Consider the following 23,667-nt stretch of genomic DNA (forward strand, 5'->3'; position numbering starts at 1 on the left):
CCTTCTCCAAATACCATTCTCACATATTGTGCCCATTATTCTGCATAGTATCTTCCTTTCAAAAACATGGTCCATGATTCTGACCCATATGTCAACACTGGTAGGATGTGTTCTATATATTGCTAGTTTAGTTTTTGGCTTAAAGGATCCCGGCACTTTTCTTTATTACAATTAATGTAACATGCTTTATTTGTCGTCAAATTTAATTTCATTTCTTAAAAATATTTCGAATTTATTTTTAAAATAGACACTACAGTTTTGATATCTAATACAATAAAATTAAACCAGCACAATAACAGAAAGTACCGCTAATATAATTTTAAATAGGCGCACAGCTACAAAAAATGTTCAAAATTACCTCCCTGAAACGTGACACACGTTGCAACTCTTAGCCTCATTGGATGTTATATTCGTGCAAATATTTCTGTTAAGATAGGTAAACTTATTAGTACTATCTCAAAATTATAGTGGTCTATGCTAAAGTTTTGTTCGACGTTTCTAGTTATCTAGTTCTAGTTAACATCTCTGTTATTTGTTTTTGCTGTTTGGCCAACATTTTGGTTTTTTCCTCTTTTATTTTAAAGTCCATATTTTGTGCGGCCTCAAATAGGCGGAAACCATCTCTTTAAGTCCTCGTGTGGTGCGTGCGATAAAATCCAAATCGTCAGCGAAAGCCATAAATCTGCGTTGACTTATTAAAGATTGTTCCTCTGTTGAGTAACTCGGCACCTCTTTTCTAATACTATATGAACCCTTTTCATTCCAGTGGTATCGCTGTAAACTACCGATAAACAAATTTTTACTGAACGTCCCAACCATGGCCAACGGTTCCACGGTAAATCTACGTGTATATTGTGTTGCCTATAACCAGGCTCATTATACACAAAATTTAACAAGGGCCTATTCTCGCGGATTTTTCCGTTACACCGCGTTGATCAACAAACAGTCACAGAGAAGTTGATGTATAAATTAGATTATTGTTTGCGTGATTGATAAACAATAAATATTTAGATATAAATAATGGCTGGTAAGTTATTTATATTAAAGATATTATTATACACAGTGTACTTTGCATAAGTATAGATAATTTGGTTTTAAAAATTTCTGTCCGGATGGATTTATACAGGTAGTTTCGGTTGAAGCTACTGGGACTCACAGTGTATTTTATTTTAGGTAAGAAGAGATATAGTTACTTGGAATTAGAAAAAATGACATACGAACAATTCAGTGAATTTTATGAACCAATTCCATCTGATCAAGAGTCTGTCATCTCAGATGCACATGACGACAACTCTGATTATGAGAATGAGCTTACAGAGCCTACTGAATATGTCAATATAAATACACTTCTAAATCCGACGACAAAAATTCTGACAATAATCCCGGTACGTCGCCTCGACAAACCATCAGGAGTATTTCCATGATGACAGCAGTGACGACGAACCATTGACAAACTACAGCAGTGCCTCCTGGAGTAAGAATATTCAAATTGAACCACTTGTTGAATTTACTAATTTTTCAGGATCGGTAAACATGCCAGATTGATGCTGTTATGCCATATCAAATATTTTTACGTTTATTTCCGGAAGATTTATTGGATGAAATTGTTTTCCAAACTAATTTATATACTACACAAAAATTAGGTGGGGTAACCAATTTTTCTCCAAAAAATGAATTAAAAGTGTTTCTAGGCATATATAATATACTAATGGGGATAAAGAAATTGCCATCTATAAAAGATTATTGGTCTTCAAATGACGAAGTACAGGTCATGTACATTTCCAATAAAATGTACCGAAATAGATTTTGGAAAATTTTGGGCAGATTGCATTTAGTGGGATAATAGGACCGAAGTAAAAAAGGAGAACCTGGGTATGATAAGCTAGTCAAGATCCGACTACTTTTAAATAAACTATCAGACTTTTCGTCAATACTATACACCTACACAAAATCAAAGTATAGATGAATCCATGATATGATTCAAAGAATGATCATCAATTCGTCAATATATGCCTCAGAAACCCATAAAACGTGGTTATAATTTGTGTATTAGAGCTGATGAATCTGGATATATATGTTAGATCACTAATCACGTATTTGACTTTTTAAAAAAAGAACTTTATTTGTTACAAATTAAATATTAAATAATAGTACAAAATTAAATTAATTTAAAATGACTACAATAACTGGACTGGTCGAAGTTGCAGCTAAGAGTGGTTCCGGCATCTGAGAATGGTAATTTATAGGTTTGGTATGAAGTGCTGAATTGCTGTTCCCATGAATATTGGCCAGCGGTTCGTACAAAGTTCTAATGCGTGCTCAGCGGTTTCTATGGGAATGGGATGATGAAATCTGAAGTCGGCGAACTTAAGCTAGTTCAAGGTTAATATTTTCTCATATAACAGCTCCCCTTATTAGTGAAAAGTCAATGCCATTGCTTTGACTTTTACAGAGTAATTGGTGTTTCTGCTTCGCTTTCCTGTTGGACATTGGGTCTTCTTCTGAAGGAGATTAAGCTTTGAAGTTTCTGTCTAATGGAATTTCTGCGTGGTAGTGGAGTTGGAGGCTGATCCTGGGACAAGGAGATTGCAATTTTTGGGAATATTTTGGTTCGGTATTTGCAGAAAAGGTATAAGATAACTAGGATAATAATCAGGGATAAGGTTGATATAGTGAATAAGGGTAGATGTTCCTCAATGAATGATTGGCTCATAATATGGTCCAGTTCTTCTGAATATTGGTCCAATTTGTGTTGTGCAATATTTAAGTCATCTACGTTGATCTTACTGAGTTTTAGTGGTTTCAATTTTGATAGGTGATTCTTTGTCTCAAAATGGTCACAGCATCTGTAGGGTACGTTAACTGGGTGACTTCTATACGTGATATTTGTATATTTCTCAATTTGGTCTCTAGCATGAATTCTGGTACTGCCGATGAATGCAATACAGTCGGGAATTAATCTTAAGATTGAATTTGTTTTTATTATTTGTGTAGTGACGTCTTTCCTTGCACATTTGATTGTTACTGGTAATGGATCGGAAATGGTTAGTAACCATAAATTTCGGTCAATTTCTTGTACATTGTAACCTTGTGCCAAGAGCATGGACATCTGGCAAGTTTTTGGTAAGTTGCTGAGAGGTTTCAAAAGCTGGGCTTCACATATAGCATCTGTGTCTATGGGATACGGAAGAATGTCTGTACACATTCTTTGGTTTTGACTGATTTGTTTGCATTTTTCGGTGTCCATGGGTAAGACATATGACATTGAATCATCATCTCGCGCTATGTATTTATGAACAGTTGAAAGTATATGATGAAAACCAGTTTGATTATCTAATATTGGTATTGAATATAATTGATACAAGGTGAATATTTCGGGATCAACTAACGGAATTTCGAGAACGAAAACAATTTTTGAATCAAGCTGATAAGCTTGCAGTTTTATTATGTCAATATACTGAGCTATATTTGACATATAAGTGGGTAGAGGCAATACGTTATTTTGTAATGACTGTGAGATTTCTTTTAATGCGTCCATTAAGTCTATGGGCGAAATAATAGAACTATGTAGAATTTGCAGGCGAGAGAATGTTATAGAATTTAGTATATCATTTAAATAATTTTCTAAAAATACGTAGCTTTCCATTAAGGACTCACATAAATCTAGTATTTGTAATTGTGCTTGGTAAAAGGATATGTCATTATTAATGTCCAGAAGTGTAGTCTCGATAGTTTTTAAGTCTTTGTTAAAAGTTTCTTCGTCTATTTGCAATTTTTGAATTGTAGTGTTGAAAGTTCTTATAACTGAAGTGGTAACAGATATTTGATTTTTTAGGAGATTTTCAATTTGAGTTTCATCGGAATTTATCTTATTTATACATTTATTAAAGTATTCGCCATCAGAGGCGTCTAAATTTCCAGTAATAGATTTCCAGATTGTTCCAATACCATTTACTAAACCGCGTTTTAGGCGTTTATTATAAGGTACTGTGTCAGAGGTTATTTCTTTATATTTTAAATTAACGGAGTTTGAGATTTGTTTTAGCAGACTAACATGTGTCTGTACTTCGGCTTGAAAGGCAAGTTTTCTCGGTGTATCCACGTTAATAAATTTTTCTAACAGGTTTTCCAAAATTCTGTCATTATTGGATATTGTAGTTTTGATAGGTAATAATTCTTTGTAAACAAGTAAAGTCCATTTGTCATTAGATATTCGTATAGTTCCTTTTTCATGAAAAAATATTCCAATTGTGTTATTAATTGGAGTGAGGAGAATTTGGGATTGGACGATAGGAAGGAGTCCATAGAATCTGTAAAGGAAAATTATTCAAAATAAGGTTTAAGTCTGTCAAAATTTACTTTGGAGGTTTGGTTAGTTTTGGGGTTAAGGATAATTGCGGAATTTGTAAAAACTTCTTGAATTTCGAAAGGTCCATTAAAAACATTATCCGATTTTGATTTAATTTGGGATTCTTTTACGTAAACTTTGTCACCAATTTTAAAATCAGGTCTTCGTTCTGAAATATTCTCGTCAAATCTTACTTTCGCCTTTTCTTTATGTCTTTCTGTTTTTGCTCTGGCTACTTTGTAAAAATATTCCATGCGATTATTCAGGTCTCGAATATATTTACTCATTAGTGTTTTTTGATTGTATAGAGTTTCTGGTGGTCGACCTGCAGTGTGCCCAAATATAAGTTCATATGGTGTGAAACCGTGGGTCTTATTCTTTGTGTTGTTATAGCATAGTATTGCATAAGGAAGTATAGTGAAGGGATGATCGTTTGGGTTCTCGGCTTGATTTGCTCTAATCATTTCTGTGAGTGTGGCATGAAACCTTTCTATAGATCCATTAGATTGTGGATGGTTAACGCTAGAAAATGTTAGTTTAATGTCGTATAATTCGCATAGATCTTTGATTATAGCATTCTCGAATTCTCGACCGCAGTCACAATGAATTCTTAGTGGTGTTCCATAGTGTTGAAAAAAGAGTAGGAGTGTCTTGACTACTGTTACTGCCTTTTTGTCTTCCAAAGGATAGGCTTGCGTGAATTTTGTCAATTCGTCACGAATAGTTAAAGCGTAGTTCCTAGTAGGGTATTCGAATATGTCCATATTTATTCTTTCGAATGGTGTTTTTGGAGTTTCTGTTATGACTAGTGGTCCACTTAAGTTTTTCCTGCAAATCTTAACTTTTTGGCAAATTTCACATGCTTTTACAAATTTCTCTACATCTTTTGTTAAATTCTTCCAATTGTATTTCTGCTTTATTCTTCTGACAGTTTCGTTTATTCCTCGATGTAAATTGTTTTTACCACAATGGTAATGATCTAAAATTTGAGGGATTTCGTCTTCGCTGGCTGTTTTAATTATATTTTGACAGATTCTTAATTTTAATTCTTTGTCAGCAAAAATATAAGAAAATATTTCTAGGATAGGTAGTTCGAGATTATTTTCGACGCAATATATTTTTGATTCATCGAATTGATCTTTATTTGCAAAAAGTACAAGAAACAAGTGTGATATTACTCGTTCGGGATCAAACGGTAATGGTATAATAAAATATTTTCGATCTTTTACAGTTTTGCTGTGTACAATATTAATTCTTCGGTTACTATATTCCATGTTTTCTTCGAATATGTCATTCATTATTTTCTCGTGGAGTTCTTCAAGTTTATTTTGCCAAAAAAATGTAACAATATTTTTGTTGGATTTGTCTAATAAGTCCGTATTCGATGTTTCAATTTTAGAATAATCGATTATTGACTTAGTTCTATACAGTTCGATAAACTTGTCAAGTTCTTCGGACATTTTTTCTATATTTTCCTCATCGTCGTCTTCGTTTTCTTGAGTTTCCGTGTCATCTTCATTCGATGCATGTAATGAGATTTTTGATTGGAAGTTTGCACAATCCTTGAAATGGTTAATCTTTATCCTTGAGAGGGCATCTGCATTTCTGTTTATTTTTCCTGCGCGATGTTCTATTTTATAATTGTATTCTTCGAGTTTTAGGCGCCAACGCGCTAATCGGCTTCCGGGATCTTTTATCGAGAAAAGCCATGTAAGGGGTCGATGATCGGTAATCAGGGTGAATTTTCGGCCAAAAAGATATGGTCTAAAATGTTTGACTGCCCATACGATAGCTAATAGTTCTCTCTCTATAGTCGAATATTTTGTTTCGGCACCGCATAAAGTTCTGGAGGCATAAGCTATGGGTAAATCTTTTCCAATAGGGCCTTGCGATAGAACAGCTCCAATCGCGAATGCACTAGCGTCAGTTGTTAGTAAAAATGGTTCCTCAAAATTGGGATATATAAGTATTGGATCTGAAGTTAAAATATTTTTGAGTTCGTTAAAGGCTTCTTTGCAATCAGAATTAAAAATAAAAGGTACGTCTTTCTGAAGTAGTTTCGTAAGTGGTTTAGAAATTTTGGCAAAATTTGGAATAAATCTTCTATAGTAACCGGCTAAGCCTAAGAATGACTTTATTTCTTTGGTGTTCTTTGGTTCCGGGAAGTTTTTGATGCAAGATATTTTAGCTGGATTTGTTTTTACACCATTTTCTGTTACAAGGTGGCCCAAATATGCTACTTCTTTTCTTAAAAATTCGCACTTGTCTGGCTGTATTTTTAAATTTGCTTTTCGTAACCTTTTAAAAACTTCTGTTAGTCGTGACATGTGATCATGAATAGTGGGTGAGTAGATAATTATGTCATCCATATACACTAAGCATCTTTCGTTTTGTATTCCTAAGAGGATGTTGTCCATTACTCTTTGGAAAGTAGATGGAGCATTCATTAGTCCGAATGGCATGCGGACAAATTCGTAATGTCCATTTTCGACGGAAAAGGCCGTTTTCTGGATGTCTTGTGGCTCGATTTCAATCTGGTGAAATCCAGACGCTAAATCTAGTGTTGTGAAGTATTGGCATCTTCCTAGTTGGTCCAATAGTTCTGATATTTGTGGTAGAGGATAACGGTCTTGTACTGTGAGTTCGTTGAGTTTTCGATAATCAATAACAACTCGCCATTTTTGTTTTCCTGACGCATCTAATTTCTTCGGTACGACCCAGACTGGACTCGACCAGGGCGAGACACTTTTCTGGATTATTCCTTCTTCTAACATTTTATTAATTTGCGTCTTTACCTCTTCCTTATGTATTTGAGGATATCTATAGGATTTAGTGAAGACAGGTTTAGCGTTGTTTGTTTCGATTTTGTGCTTGATTTCGTTTGTGAAGGTCAGTTTGTCGCCTTCGACATAAAATATATCTGCGTATTCAGTACATATATCTAGAATTAGTTCTTGTTCTTCGCAATTTAAATGATCAATTCTTAGTTGTTCTTTAATTATTCGTGTTCTATCTACTACGGGTTCTTCAAAATCACTTCCGTTGTAGGATAGGATTGTCTCCGAATTTTTGAAAGGTTCGATTGAAATGTCTGAAAATTCGATTGTCTTCGGCATAGCATTAGCATTTAGTACGGAAGTTAAGAATTCTCCATTTTCATCTACATGGACTAATGCATGAGGTAATCTAACTTTTTCTATTTCTTGAGCTGATAATATGGCATCTGTATTTGATAAGTTGCATTTTAGTCTGCATATTTGTTCGGTCCGGCTGTCAATGGTAATTCTGTTTTTTCCTTTTATTCGTTTTCTCTCTGGTCTTTCAAGATTTTTGTCTTGATCTCGATTGTTTACGATAGTATATTTTTCATTTATAGGGTTTTGATATTTTAAATTTGATTCCTGTTTAGAATCTGATTTAATTTTTATTTTAGGTTCGTTTTGTGTTGTTTCTGTAGGGTGTGTCGGTGTTTTGTCTTTAGGAGGTGTGTTTGTCTCGTGCCCTACTTTGTGAAGGGTGACAGTTTTAAAATTTGTATGCAACTGTCGGGATTTGAGATCTATTACGCATTCATAATGATCTAGAAAGTCTAGGCCTATTATGCCATCGAAATCAATGTCTAAATTGAAAATAAAGACTTTGTGAGGATTATTGTCAGTGAAGGGAATCAGGACAGATTCTGTTATTAACAATTTTTGATCGGTTATACCTTGAATAGTAACGTTTTCAGGAAATCTATTATGATAATTGCGTGCTGTGTTTTCTTTGAAAACAGTGATTCCAGCACCTGTGTCGATTAAAAGTTTAAAAGTGTTGGTAGCATCATTAATGTAATATAAATTTTTGGAACTCATTGTATGAAATGGGGTTACATGAATGTCTGTTCGGGAAAATTGAGATTCGGATGAAAGTTGTCCAAGTTGAGTGCTTGGATTTGTTCTTGGATATTCGTAATATCCGTTGAGGGGTTCGTATGATTGGGAGGATGATTTTGATTCTGAAGTGAAAGAAAATCCTGATAATTTTGTGTGTCATTGGTTTCGTAAAAGTTGTCAGTTTGCGGATTATTTTCTGTATAATAATCCGTTTCATAGTTTTCATAGTTATCGGTACTATAATAATTATCTGTATAGTAATCGTCTGTATAATAGTTAGTCGTCATTTCATCAGGGTATTCGTTTAAAACATGTGCTCTTTCGAAGTTTGGGTTTCTTTGAATAACAGATGGACGATTTTGATTTTGAGATGAAAAGGAAGGTCTCTGTTGGTTGAAATTTGGATTGTTAGAGGAATATTGATTCCTATTAGGGTTCTGATTGTTTTGATAGTTGTTAGGTCCATTATTATATTGGTTTTGGTAACCGTGTGGCCTAGAAAAAGTTTGGTTTGGCTGTACGAAACGTGAAGAGCGGCATTCACTATTTAGATGACCAATGCGGCCACAATTTGTACATTTTGTAAACTGAGATGAGGGTCTTCTCATTGGTTGAGAGGGTTTAGGAATAGTTGATCTAGAATTAGATTTTTGTTCTTCAAAATATGACAATTGAAGTTCGCGTCTAATACGATTGCTTGCTTCAATGAGATCTTTTGGATTACTAGCCCTAATAATTTGTCCTAGACGAGGTTCTAAACCGGTTAAAAGTGTGTTTAGGGCCATGGTATCGATTAAGTCACATTGGGCAGTTTTTTGATCTGGGGATAAATTTGCTACTTGGATCGAGGCGTGCATTTTTGCATTCAGAACTTGTAAACGGTTAAAGAAAGTTAGAGGAGATTCGTTAGATAGTTGTCTTAGTCTTTGTAAGTCTTGTATTAAGGAGGTCAGGTCTCTACTGTCTCCGAAATGTAGATTTAGTAATTGTTTTATTTCTGTATAAGAAATTGGTTTTCTAGAATTAATAAGCTGTGCAGCTTTACCTTTGAGTTTATTTTTTACGTGAATCGTTAATAGAACGCGCTGATCGCCTGTGGCCATTTTAAAAGCACAGTCGCACGCATCTAAAAATGTAGAAAGAGAAATCGGATCGCCTTCAAATTCTGGGATAATAGAAAATATTTCCGAAAGCTTGTATGGTTCGATTTCTTGTTGAGTCTGGGAACGTGTCTCAGGCATTTTTCGAGATATTTTTAAACGAAAATGAAAAATAGAAGTATGGAGAAATATAAAATATATCAGTATATTAGGGAGAAAAAAAAAATGTGGTGGTATATAAAGGGCAAAAATGTATCAATATAAAAATATCAAATAATATATCAACAAAAATGTATCAAATATACCAAATAAAAATATATCGAGAGAAAATATACCAAAATATAGCAAGTAAAAAAAAATATGTCAATAAAATATCAGTATAAAATAGTATGTAAAGAAATATCAATAATTTCAAATATTAGATAATCAACTTGTATTTTTTTTTATGTATCTTGATTAATTGACTTGCAGTATAGTCAATTTCGTAAATAATATAACAAAATTATTAACGAGATGATTCAAAATCCACTTACATAAAGAAGAACATCGGGACGCCTTGTTCTCTCTGCTCAGCTACCAGGGGCTTCACTAGGTGTTCCTTCCGTAGATTACAGGAGTGAGGTTGTTCGGAGATGCTTTCTTCTTTAAGGGTCGTCTTGTTCTCTCTGCTCGGCTACCAGGGGCTTCACTAGGTGTTCCTTCCGTAGGTCACAGGAGTGAGGACTTCCGTAGATTCTTTGATCCGTTAAGGGATGAGAATCCGCCGCTGCCAGTGAGTATACACGTGTTCTAGCAACGTTAACCGGATCCTACTGACTTTGCGCCAATTGTTAGATCACTAATCACGTATTTGACTTTTTAAAAAAAGAACTTTATTTGTTACAAATTAAATATTAAATAATAGTACAAAATTAAATTAATTTAAAATGACTACAATAACTGGACTGGTCGAAGTTGCAGCTAAGAGTGGTTCCGGCATCTGAGAATGGTAATTTATAGGTTTGGTATGAAGTGCTGAATTGCTGTTCCCATGAATATTGGCCAGCGGTTCGTACAAAGTTCTAATGCGTGCTCAGCGGTTTCTATGGGAATGGGATGATGAAATCTGAAGTCGGCGAACTTAAGCTAGTTCAAGGTTAATATTTTCTCATATAACATATATATATATATATATATATATATATATATATATATATATATATATATATATATATATATATATATATATATATATATATATATATATCACAATTTGAGGTATATACCAGTAAAGTTGGTAATGTCGCAGAGAAAAATCTGGGACAGTTAGTTGTCACTGATATATGTAGATCCCTTTCTAGAACCACTCCTTACCACTTATGTATGAATTGAAGAAAGCCAACATATATGCATGTGGTACTGTGCGTAAGGATAGAATGTTGCAGAAATATTTTGTCCACAATTAATGAAGGACTACAATGCTCACATGGGATATGTAGACAAAGCAGACCTAAAGTCGAAATAGCAAAAAGTGGTATATGCGTATATTTTGGCATTTTCTAGATTGCACTAGTAAATTCATATTTTATTTTTTGTAAAGGAGGAGAAGGATCTGTACTCACACTAAAAGATTTTAGGTTAGCTGTGTTACGAGGACTAATTGGAGTCGAAACAGTTAAAAAGAGAGACAGAAAAAGTTTGGAACCTCCCGCTAGTAAATTTAAAAAATACGCTCCACTAGAAACCAGATTCACATCTGCTGATCCCAATTCATGGAACATCACGTCACTGTGGACTTTGCAGTACAAAAAAGAAGCCGCATAGAAGTAGGTGGCAATGCTTTACATGTAATGTAGGACTTTGTCTAAATGACAAAAAAATTGTTTTGCGTTGTAACACAAACAGTGTCCCAGTAGTTTCGCGATGAAAGCATAAGTGTTTTTGTAACTTTCTGTAAAAATACCAACTTTTCCAACCTTTGTTCATGTTTATAATATACATGTAAATAGGTTTGCATTAAAAATTATTAAAAAAAGTTTGAACTTTTATTTTGGGGCTCAAAGAGAATCACAGCGCACCTCCCTGCCGTAACCCTGGTCATGATTCAAAGGTAGAAAAGTTGTGACAGATCGCCTTGTATTGGCAGATGGAGGATTCTATACCCCATTTAAATTCTCTACAGCTTTAACTCAATAAGATACTTTGTGCCTATTGTGATATTATACTATTACTACTATCTAAATGTCAAATAGAGTAAATTCTGAGATAAGAAACTAATTTGATAAGCATATCCAAGTACCTGTGCTAGCAATACGATGGCAATATTTCAGAAGCTTCTATTGTGTCGTCTATTTAGTTAAGCAATTGTGCACATCACATTGCTTAACTAAATCTGTATCCCCTAAAATGTGTTCTACCTGCTATTGTTAGAATAATGGGCATTGCAATAAGTAGGTCATAGATCCACATCAAGGAATTACATTAATTTGTCGATGTTTGTTATTATCATCAGAATAGTTTTTTCCAGACAATTGTAAGTGAATAACGAGATTTGACATTATAGTGTGATAGTTAATAGTTGGTGCTTTTATCGAATATTGAAGCAACTGGTGATTATAGATCAATCAAAAAATTTAAGATGGGCATTTATCACGTAACTAAAAGAGTTTTATACTAAATATTTACAATTATTTTTGGCAACAGAATCTTTCTAATACCATTGACAGTGTAGTTGAAATGTCTACAGCAAGGGATATGGAAAATCAACTACATATATATGGTCCACTGTATGCAAGAGTGGCACAACTAAAAAACTGGTAAGTTTAGAAAACAAATGATTAAAGTTTAGTTGTCGCGAATTTTATTAAATTTATTTTATTCATAGTTTTAGGAATGATACCAAAAATGTTCTTTGATAAAAATCCTTACACTAGAAATAAAATAAATTTTATCTATACCATACCTACACCAATATTACATTCAAATTTTTTTTTCTGATTTTACAAAAATTTGTCAGTTGCAGCATATCTAAATTCTAGTTATAAGCAACATCCTGGAGACATTTCATATAAGTTTTGGCCCACCCATAACAAATTTTTGCTATAGTCGGTTCGCTATTCCCAGTCCCAATTGTCTAGTATATATATGTGGCTAAACACCCCTTTAGGGGTTACGCCGCTTACGCTCTCTAGATCTATGTTTTGAGGTAGATCAGTCCTCATGTTCCTTATTTAATTTTCTCAGTTATTTTTCTCCATTGTGTCCTATCTCTGGTTTTTCCTTTCCACTGTCGTATGCCCGCCTTGTTGAGATCATTTACAACTTCTTGTAACCATGTAGATCTTGGTCTTCCACGTCTTCTTTTGCCAGCTGGTGTTCATTCCAATATTGAGAATATCGTCGTAGTTGATCCTGATCTCCATACGTGTCCTAGCCATTTTGCTCTTTGTTGTTTTATTTTACACACTATATCTTCCTTAATTTCTTCCAGTAGCTCAAGGTTCGTTCTTTGTCTAAATTCATTTTCATTTATTTTTATTGGTCCCAGTATTGCTCTTAGTATTTTTCTTTCTTGTATTCTAAGGTTTTCCTCTTGTTTTTTTGTCATGCTGAGGGTTTCGGCTGCATACATCATCGTCGGTCGAATTATTGTTTTGTATACCTTCATTTTCGATTTCTTACTCAATAGTTTATTTTTTAGTAATTTCTTATTTGCATGGAAGGTCTTATTTGCTGTAATAATCCTTTCTTTGATTTCTGTTTCTCTTTCTCCATTGTTTGTTATTAATATTCCCAAGTACTTAAATTTTTCGACTTCTTCAAAAATGTATTCGCCTAGTCTAACCTTTTTGTTTTCGAAGTTTTTATCAAATCTCATTATTTTTGTTTTTTCTTGGTTTATTTTTAATCCCATTACTTTTCCTTCTGTTACCATTTCATTTAACATTTTTTCCATTGTTTTTCTATTTTTTGTTATTAGCACAATATCGTCAGCGTATGCTATTATTTGTCCTTCTCTAGTTCTAAGGGTACCTTTGTTTATTTTCCTGACGATGTATTCCAGGGCAAGATTAAACAGGGTTGCTGATAACGAATCTCCTTGTCTAACCCCTTTATTTATGACAAATTCTTCTGTGTCTCCTACTTGAGTTTTTATACTCACTACAGTTCTACTCATTGTCATTTTTATTAATCGTCTTAATTTGTTATGTATTCCCATTTCTTTCAGAGCTACCATTAATTTTGATCTTTTTATTGTATCAAATGCTTGCTGAAAATCTATAAAAGCAGTTCAATTTCTATTTTATATCCATGAGCTTTTTCCATAATTTGTTTAACTGTATGTATGGCATCTGTTGTAGACTTTCCCTTAATAAATCCGCATTGATAGTGTCCTATGATATTCGTCATAGCGTTGGTCAGTCTTCGATGTATTAAGGTCGACATAATTTTATATGCTGTGTTTAATAGCGTCAGTCCTCTGTAGTTATTACACATTTGTTGGTCTCCTTTTTTATGAATCGTGATAATTTGTCCTTTGTTCCATTCTTCCGGCATTTTTTCTTCGTCCCATATGTCTTTTATTAAATTGTACAGTTTTTCTTTTAATTCTTCACCACCATATTTTATAAGTTCCATATTGATCCCGTCTGATCCTGAAGATTTACCATTACGGCTGCTATTTATAATTTCCTCAACTTCCTCTTTTGTTGGTCTTTCTAGCTGGTTTCCTAACATCATTGTCTCTTCTTCTACGTTTTCATTTAGGTCTTGATCTTCTTGCTCTGTTAATAATTCTTTAAAATAGTGAGTCCAAATTTCTTTATACTCTTCATCATTTTCTGATACTTTTCCATTTTTATCTTTTATGCCTTTTATCTTTCCTTTAAAAGTTTTGTTTTGCTCGCTAATTTTCTTATAAAATGCTTTTGTGTTTCTGTTCTTACTTTCTTTTTCTATTTCTTTTATCTTATCATCTAACCAGGCGCGTTTAATTTTCCTTATTTTTTTCTTACATTCATTCCTTATTCTATTGTATTCTTCCCTATAATCCTGTCTATTTGTTCTTATCCACATTTGTCTAATTTCTATCTTCTTTTTTAGCATGTTATGGCATTCTTCATTATACCATTCTTGTTTTTTTTTGTTTCTTTTTATTCCTATGTGTACATCCGCTGTTTCATTTATACATTTTTTTAAATTTCTCCATTCTGTTTCTATATCCTTTGTATATTTACACTGTTCCTTTAGTTTTTTGTTCATGTCATCAGCATACTTAATCCTTATGTCTGGAGCATTCAGTTTTTCTACGTACCATTTGTCTTTCATTGTCGTGTTTTTTAGAGTTCTTTTGACTTTTTGTTTTACCTTTGCAGTCACCATAAAATGATCTGTGTCTGCATGCGCACCTCTGTAAGTTCTCACGTCCGTAACCGATGTTTGTTTCCTTCTTGTAATCAGAATATGGTCTATTTGGGACCATGTTTTTTGGTCTGGGGAAATCCATGTTACTTTATGGTATTTAGGATGTTCGAAATTTGTACTAATGATAATCATATTGGTACTAGCTGCTAGGTTACATAATCTTTGACCATTGTCATTTGTTTTTTCGTGTAATGTGTGTTTACCTGCTACTTGGTTAATGTAGTCTTCCTTACCTACTTGGGCGTTAAAATCTCCCATTACCAGTATTGTGTCTTCTCTAGGTAAATTCTCCATTTCTCGTTCAAGTTCCTCATACATTTTGTCTTTTTCCTCCGCAGCAGCACTTTCAGTTGGAGCATATACGTTTATGATTGATATATTAAATGGTTTGGCGTTAATTCTCAGGTAAGCCATACGTTCATTTATTGGTTTAAATTGCATAATGTTATTTTTTATTTTTCCCATAATTATGAAAGCAACTCCATATTGACCTTGTTTTCCATGTCCCGAATACTGTAGTGTGTAGTTTTTTTTATTTATTTCTCCTTGACCTGCCCATCTAATTTCTTGAATCACTGCAATATCAATTTGGTATCTTTCTAGTTCTGAGACAATCTCCTGCATTTTTCCTGGTTCAAGCATTGTTCTGATGTTCCACGTACTTATTTTTAGTTCATCGCGTTTTTTCATTTTTCTATTATATTTTTTCCTGCTCGTCTGTTTTATCTTATCTAATCTATTCATGTCCTTTTCCTTTGTCATTTTCGTTTCCGTTTTTTGTTGTGTGTACGATATTTGTTGTTTTATCGGTTTTTTGGCGTGTCTTGGTTTGCCTTTTCCAGTTCATTCTTCTCTTTGTTCCATTTCCATATAGCCCCGTCAATATTTAATTTTTGATAACCTACTCTGGTGTTCATACCTTTTTCTTGTTGAAATTTTGCAATTTTCCGTATTTCTTGTTGGATCTTCATCTCTTCTTGCGTTAGATCGTTATTGATGTATATTTCTGGCTTTGATGCCCTTAGTTTGTTTTTGTTCTTCATGATTTTAATTTTTTCATTTCTGTTTTTTAGTTTTACAAGACATGTTTTGTCGCCTATTTTATAAGCATCTTCTATTTCTACTTTAATGCCTAATTCCTTTTCCACGAAATTTGCCATAATCTCGTTGACTACATTTGGGTTATTTGTATCCATCGGTAGACCCTGGACAATAACATTGTTAGCCTTTCTCTCTTTCTCGAGCTGTTCTACCTTCATTTTCACTATCTTTAGTTCCTGCTTCATTTCATCATTTTCCTTTTTTAGTTGTTGGTTACTTTGTTTGAATTCATTTATTTCTTTTTTTAATTCTCTGAGGTCATTTCTATATTCTCGTTGTTCTTCTTTTATTCCTTTTACCTCCGTTGTTAGATGTTTTGTTTGATCTGTTAAATTTTGCATCATTTTTAAAAGCTGATCTATTTTGTTTTCATCTTTCTGTTGTTTGGTTGGTGTTCTGGTAAGTTTCTTGCTCTTGTTGAAAATATCTTCATCATCTTCCTTTCGACTTCTTTTTTTATTGTCTTCTGAGGTGTAGTCATCATCGCTATCCATTTTTATTTCTTTTTTATGTATTTTTTACTCTATATTATAGCAAGCGGTAAGTTCTAGTTCTCCGGTCAACCCGTCAGAAGCTCTAGAACTTCTCAAGCAATAATTGAGTATGAAATTTAAATTTATTAAATATTTTATTTCTTCTAAATTTTGTTTATTTAGTTAATATTATTAATTAGCGGATTTCCTTTCTTGGATTTTTGAAACTTTTTGGATAACCGGCAACGTCGCATTCAATTTGATCAAGACTTGTCTTCTTATCTGTTATTAAAAGAACTGGAATTTCTAAATGTCGTTTTGTTTTGAATACAATAAAATGTTTTAAAACTTACTTACAGGTCACTTTTTGCCAATTTTCTTTGCACTGCAGAGAGTTTATGTCCTCATACAATTTTTCACGTATAGTTTGGATTTTATTTCTCACTATTACCTCAAAAATCGGAATAAACACTGGTAAAAATGTTTAACACTTTTATTTCGCACAACGCGCTGTTGCCTCTCAGATATGATTGTCTAGTGAATTTAGTAATTATTTTTTTGCGAAGGTAGTTACTTTTTGGGAGACTAAAAGTGGCTGGAAATTACTATATAACCAAGCACATGCACAATATTAATAGTAAACAAACTAAATAGTAAATAAAATGGAACTTTACGAATTACCAACAATCAATATTTATTTATTTGTACCATATAATAAATAGTTATGTTAAATTATAACAACTGAAATATATTTTTTAAATATATACTACCCAAAATTTTATGGGTTTAGTATACACTTCCACTATTTATAATAATTCTTCTTTTTTCAATGAAAGAAGTCTGTAATAAAAGTTTATTAAAGCTGTTAATACTGCGAGCTAGAAACTTTTGTGTTGTAGGTTTCCAGCTATGACTCTGTCAAAATGTGCCCGAGTTGAGCAAATGGACCTTATTTTTACCAGACACTGGAGAAAAGTGCAGTGTACTGAATGAATAAAATTTAATTAACATAAACTAGAATATTTGTTTCTATTTAAAGAATTTTTACCAAAATAATCTTAAATGCACAAGTTTAAAATGTTATATCACACATTTTATTTGTTTTATTTAGAATTGGTTTTATTTTTGATTTATTCTATACTTTCTTACAGTATTGTGCGAATTAATGTTAACAAACAGAATTCAGTAATTTGTAAATATGATTTATTTAGGCCAAAGGTAAATTTAGGTACACTTACACGAGATTTTTTCATTAATAAGTATTTAATATGTCCCCCTTTTACTTTTATCACTTCCTGGAGTCTTCTAGGCATGGAATCCACAAGTTTTTTGCAATTGTTTGTGATTGCTTCATCTCTAAACCACACCTTAATCACTGCTTCCACCATATTTGTTTTTGTCATACAGTCAAATTTTTGCAGTTTAGCCTTACATCTTCTTCTTAGAGTGCCATATCCCTACGGAACGTCGGCGACTACCATGCTTATAATATTTTTATACAGATCTCGGTCTTGCGCTACGTGTAGCAATTGGTCCGCTGTCAAACACTGCCGCAAATTCCTCAACCAAGAGAGTTTCTTCCGTCCTATCCATTTCTTTCCTTCGATTTTACCGTTGAGAATTAGCCGAAGGAACTCATATCTTGGTCCTCTGATTATATGTCCAAGATATTCTAGTTTACGCCTCTTAATAATATTTAATAGAGTTCGTTGATGTCCCATTCTTCGAAGAACTTCTTCGTTTCTGGTTCTGCTAGTCCATGGAATTTTTAGTATCCTTCGATACAACCACATCTCAAACGCCTCGATTTTATTCATAATATCGGCGTTTAAAGTCCAAGTTTCACATCCATACAAAAGTACAGACCACACGTAACATCTTGTAAACTTTTCACGGATTTCCAAATTTAATGAGTTATTGGATAATAGAGGCTTGCACTTTTGAAATGAGTTTCTTGCCTGTTCAATTCTACATCGAATTTCGAAGGATGGATCTAGATTTTGGGTAATCCAACATCCAAGGATATTAGCCTTACATATTGCCCACAAATTTTCAATAGGATTAAGGTTAGGTGAATTCCCAGGCCAAACAAGAAGGGTAATATTATTTCCTTGAAGTATTTCATCATAACCTTCGATACATGGCATGGAGCTGAATCTTGTTGAAAAATTTGCAGTCCCTTCGGCCTGCACTTTGTCAAGCTCTATAGCTAATCGTTGCCCTAGCATGGCTTTGTACTTTTCACTGTTCATCATACCTTCAATAGGAATAAGAGTGCCAGTTCCTGAGTATGAAAAACAGCCCCAGAACATATTTTTTTGGTGGGATGTTTAACTGTTTGGTTAATATGGCTAGCTGAAAGTGACTCATTGGCTGCCTTTCGTACGAATTTTGATCGCTGGCCCTGCACTAGGAAGTGGGTCTCATCAGAAAATAACACTTTTCTCCAATCTTCTGCACTCCAATGAGCGTATTTTTTTTTGTCCAATTTAGTCTTTTTTTTTTCATCATAGGCGCTGTCAGAAGTTGTTTCTTCTGCGGTCTCACGGCTCTTCTCCCTCCTTCTAAGAGACATCTGTGTATCGTTGAGTCGTGAATTTTTATTCCAGCCTTTTCTAAATCTTACTGGAGGTCTTAAAATCAATCAGACCAAAACAAAATATATGCAGGTAAGTAAAACGCAGAAATAAGGCAGCCACAAAATATAACAATAGAAGAATACAATATAGAGGGGGTAAAAAACTTTATATACTTGGGATCCCTAGTCACGTCTGATAATAACGTTACGGAGGAAGTGAAGAGGCGAATATTTATTGCAAATAAATGTTACCATGGCTTAATTAGACACCTAAGATCAGATAACGTCGCAAGAAAGACAAAATGCCAAATATATAAAACCCTAATAAGACCGGTACTCACATATGGCTCAGAAACCTGGACACTCATTAAAAGAGAGGAAACGTTGTTAGCCACCTTCGAAAGAAAAATCTTGCGACACATATATAAGGGCACAAAAGAAAACGGAATATGGCGAAGACGATACAACTCTGAACTATACAAAATATACCAGGATCCGGATATTATAACATTCATTAAAATAGGACGGCTGCGTTGGATAGGACATGTAGAAAGAATGGAAGAAGGCGAAATACCAAACAAAATATTCAAACAGATGCCAGTAGGAAAAAGAACAAGAGGAAGACCGAAACTGAGATACTTAGAACAAATAGAAAATGATATAACAACCTTAAAAATAAAAAACTGGAGAAAAAAAGTACGAAACAGATTAGAATGGAGAAGAATCCTGGAACAGGCCAAGACCCAAAAAGGGTTGTCGAGCCAGTGATGATGATGATGACTGGAGGTAATAACTTGTTTTTCTGGGATGAAGTTTGCTATCGTGCATGAGAAAGGCTTCATCTCGAGGAGTAGACTTCCGTTTTCTTCCACATTTTCCTTTCCGCTGCACTTCAACTGACCCTGTTTTCTTTATTTGTTTAACTATTTTGTTTACTGCACCCAAACTTACACAACACTCCTTTGCAATGTCCCTCTGAGTCATTGGTGTATGCTCACTAAGTGTTATGATCCTTTCTCTTTTCCTAGGAGTGATATCCATATTAAAAAGTTAAACCGGATTGCACAGTTAAATCAATGAAAATAACACCAACTTGCACATAACCTGAGATACAACAAAATATAATAATGATATAAAACACAAAGCAGGTGTTTTGAACAATATACTAATAAGTTTTTGAGGTTATGTTGTTTTTTTGACAAAACAGTTGACAGAATAGGCACAGCAGATGTGCCAACTTATGAAAACTGAATTTCGATCTCTGTTCACATTAATTCGCACAATACTGTACAAGCATTATATAGGTATTTCCAAATTAACATAATTAATAGTCAATAAAATTATGATTATAGTGGTACTAAAATGACTTACTAAAGGAGTATTAAAGGAAGGCCTCTCCAATGCTGCTTGAACTATGGGTTTAACCTCGATGACTTCATTTACATCTATATCTTTAACTACTGGTTTTTCAGGCTCTACCGGTTTGATGTCAGAATGTTTGGATAGTGTACAACCTTTTATGTTCAAAAATTCCGTAAAATCTGTACATTTTTTATTGCAACAGCTCCATCCTTTATATGCATCATGAAATACAGGTTCACCAGGATGATGTCTGCAAGAGTCTATAGTAATAATAGATTGGTGAAGATTATAAATAATTAAATGGTGCATTAAAGTTCTAACACATGTATTTCTTCTTAAACAAAAATAATTGTGGTTAGTTAATTGTACAGAATAAATTCGAACAAAAAATTACAAGATCAATATGGCAAAGGGACAAAAAGACAATGTCATGGTAAAAAGGTTTTTGTTATACATATATATATATATATATATATATATATATATATATATATATATATATATATATATATATATATATATATATATATATATAAATAGCTATAAGTAACATTGTTTACTAATATCAATACTGTTTTTTCTTTATATCCTTGGCATAGCCCATTTGACCAGACTATTTTGTAACTTGACAGTCATACAGATTCACAGGTCTACAATCAGAGTTTTTAGTTAGTAGTGAATGTAAACTAAAAAATGTAATTCATTGAGTACTTTTTTTGTTTATGAACTCGATTTTTTTATCTTCTTTTTGTTTAATTCTTTTTATTTTGTTTTACAAATTTTTCATACCATATGGTTTATTACAATATTTATGTAATATTGTATATAATATGAGGCAAAATTTCCTTTTTGTTTTTGACACTCTAATAATATATGTGCTAAATCTCCATATTTCCCACAGGTACAGTTTGGAGTATGTGATAGATTAATTTTGTAGTTTATTGTTTTTAACAGTTTTTATAAAAAATCTTTTTGGAGAAGTTTGGGTTCTCATTATTTGAAGAATGACTCTCTTTTCAATTTCATATAATTTGCCTGCCATTTTAATTTGAGTCAATATTCACTACATACACCTATATCTGATACCAGTAGAATAATGTTGTTTATGTTTGCACCACTTAATAATGAATTTATCTGAAGGCTTCTACTATTATGTTACCTTTTATCTTGGAATCACCTTTGATCCAAGACATCACTTTTCCTCCAAGCCTTGAAACATCGTAATACAATTTTAAAACCTTTATTTCAAGATGGTGGATTTATTTTTTAAACTTATTCTTTCTACTGTACTTGACTAAGTTATAATAAATATTACAGTCCTTTATTTTCTTTGTCAAGACATGGAGATTGTCAAGAGCAAACTTGAATGCCAGAATTACAGTTATGTAGATGGTGGCTTTATCAGATAACTTATATACTGTTGTCCAGAATTCTGATGGTATACTGCACATGTCCCTATCATGCACTGATATTGCCTTTTTTGAACCATCAGTAAATCTATAATAATAATTAAACCATCTCTCCTGAATATCTGCACTAAACATAGGACCACGAACATCATTAAGAAATCTGTTTTGATTTTTATTGAGAACATGGGTTTTTCAGTATAAACTGGCAGAAGATAATTCTTATAAGAACCTATTATTAATAAAGCCAGTAATAAACAGCTTTTTAACAGCTGTGGATACAACCTCTTCTTAAGTATGAACAATGAAGTCTATAGAATGAATGCTTAACAACTACTTTGACTACATAAAAATTCCAAATCAGTTTCTACAAAAAGAAGATTGTTGTAAAAATTATGTAAAAGTTTTTCTTCTTTATGATATACTAGTTACAGGAATGCAACAAATGATACATTATAACTATTACTACACTGGACTGAGCCTTTACCATCAATTGTTTCCTGCAGAGGCACAACTATAAAATAAAGAGTAGGTTCTTACCGAAACATTCACAATTGTATTGAATGGAACCTATATGCACTTAATCTGCTAGAAGTAGTCTGGCCTCCTGAGAGGTTTAATATATATATATATATATATATATATATATATATATATATATATATATATATATATATATATATATATATATATATATATATATATATATATATATATATATATATATATATATATATATATATATATATATATATATATATATATATATATATATATATATATATATATATATATATATATATATATATATATATATATATATATATATATATATATATATATATATATATATATATATATATATATATATATATATATATATATATATATATATATATATATATATATATATATATATATATATATATATATATATATATATATATATATATATATATATATATATATATATATATATATATATATATATATATATATATATATATATATATATATATATTTCTTCATCATGTAAAATATTGCATTTTAGGAGGAACAGGAACTTTTAAATGACATATTGTTAGAAGGATTTATGTTATTTAACGTCTGTACTATTTACCATATTATGGTTCTCAAATTTAAGGACATTTTATAAATGGAATTCTAGAAAAGACCATCATATTCTGTATAAACCTAACCTTACTTACCTTTATTATTTTTTTCTGGATCGAATTTTTGACCACAACCTCTATTGTAACATTGAAGCAATGATTTTTCGTTAGACATTCTTATTTATTTTCAAAATTATCTTAACTTACTAATAAGTATACTTTTATGAACCTTTTACAACTTTTAAACATATAACGTGCAAATCCTAATTCCTTAATCAAACTGACATTTTGCTGTTGCTGACATTGTGTGAATGTGAAGTTAGCAGCAACATTTTGGAAAACAATTTTCAATTTTCGATTAGGCACAATGAGAACTCGATCATTCTCAAAAATATTCGAAAAAGAGATATATTCCAGACTACAATCAACCTTGTTCGCAGCATGGTTTTCTTGCAGGGAGATCTGTTGATACAGCTACCTATGATTTTATATCAAAAATTTTAGAAAAACTAGAGGCAAAGATGAAAACACTAGGTGCTTTTTTGGACCTATCTAAGGCTTTCGATAGCCTAGACCATGTTCTCTTATTATAAAAATTACATCGTTATGGATTACAGGGACCGGCAATAAAATGGATAAAATCATTTCTCACAGATAGGTCACAAAAAGAATGCTTGGAGAAAAAGGGATGTAAGGTTTACTCTGAACCGAGCAATTTAAAATTAGCCATACCACAGGGGAGCGTCTTGGGGCCTTTTCTTGTTTTGGTCTACTTAAACGACCTTCCAAATGCGGTGATTAGTAGTTCCTCAAACCTTGTAAATTTCGCTGATGACTCAAATGTGCTTTTCTGGGAAAAACATTAGAAACACTCCTCACAGTGGCAGAGCAAACTTTTAGCAAGGCTGA

The 23,667-nt window shown here is 32.5% G+C and overlaps 1 protein-coding gene across 1 annotated transcript in view; it reads right to left on the bottom strand.

The window, feature by feature from the left end:
• mora (cysteine and histidine rich domain containing protein) overlaps positions 1–23,069 on the bottom strand; it is a 35,319-nt gene extending 12,250 nt beyond the window's left edge. The window contains exons 1-2 of the mRNA XM_072531847.1: positions 22,855–23,069; positions 20,250–20,500 (exon numbers count right to left, since the gene is read on the bottom strand). Of these exons, the coding sequence (XP_072387948.1) occupies positions 20,250–20,500; positions 22,855–22,933 (330 nt within the window). The 5' untranslated portion in view covers positions 22,934–23,069. The remainder of the gene's footprint in view (positions 1–20,249; positions 20,501–22,854) is intronic.
• Positions 23,070–23,667: the final 598 nt, after the last annotated feature.

The sequence above is a fragment of the Diabrotica undecimpunctata genome, chromosome 5 (assembly GCF_040954645.1).
Source record: "Diabrotica undecimpunctata isolate CICGRU chromosome 5, icDiaUnde3, whole genome shotgun sequence".
NCBI lineage: Eukaryota > Metazoa > Arthropoda > Insecta > Coleoptera > Chrysomelidae > Diabrotica > Diabrotica undecimpunctata.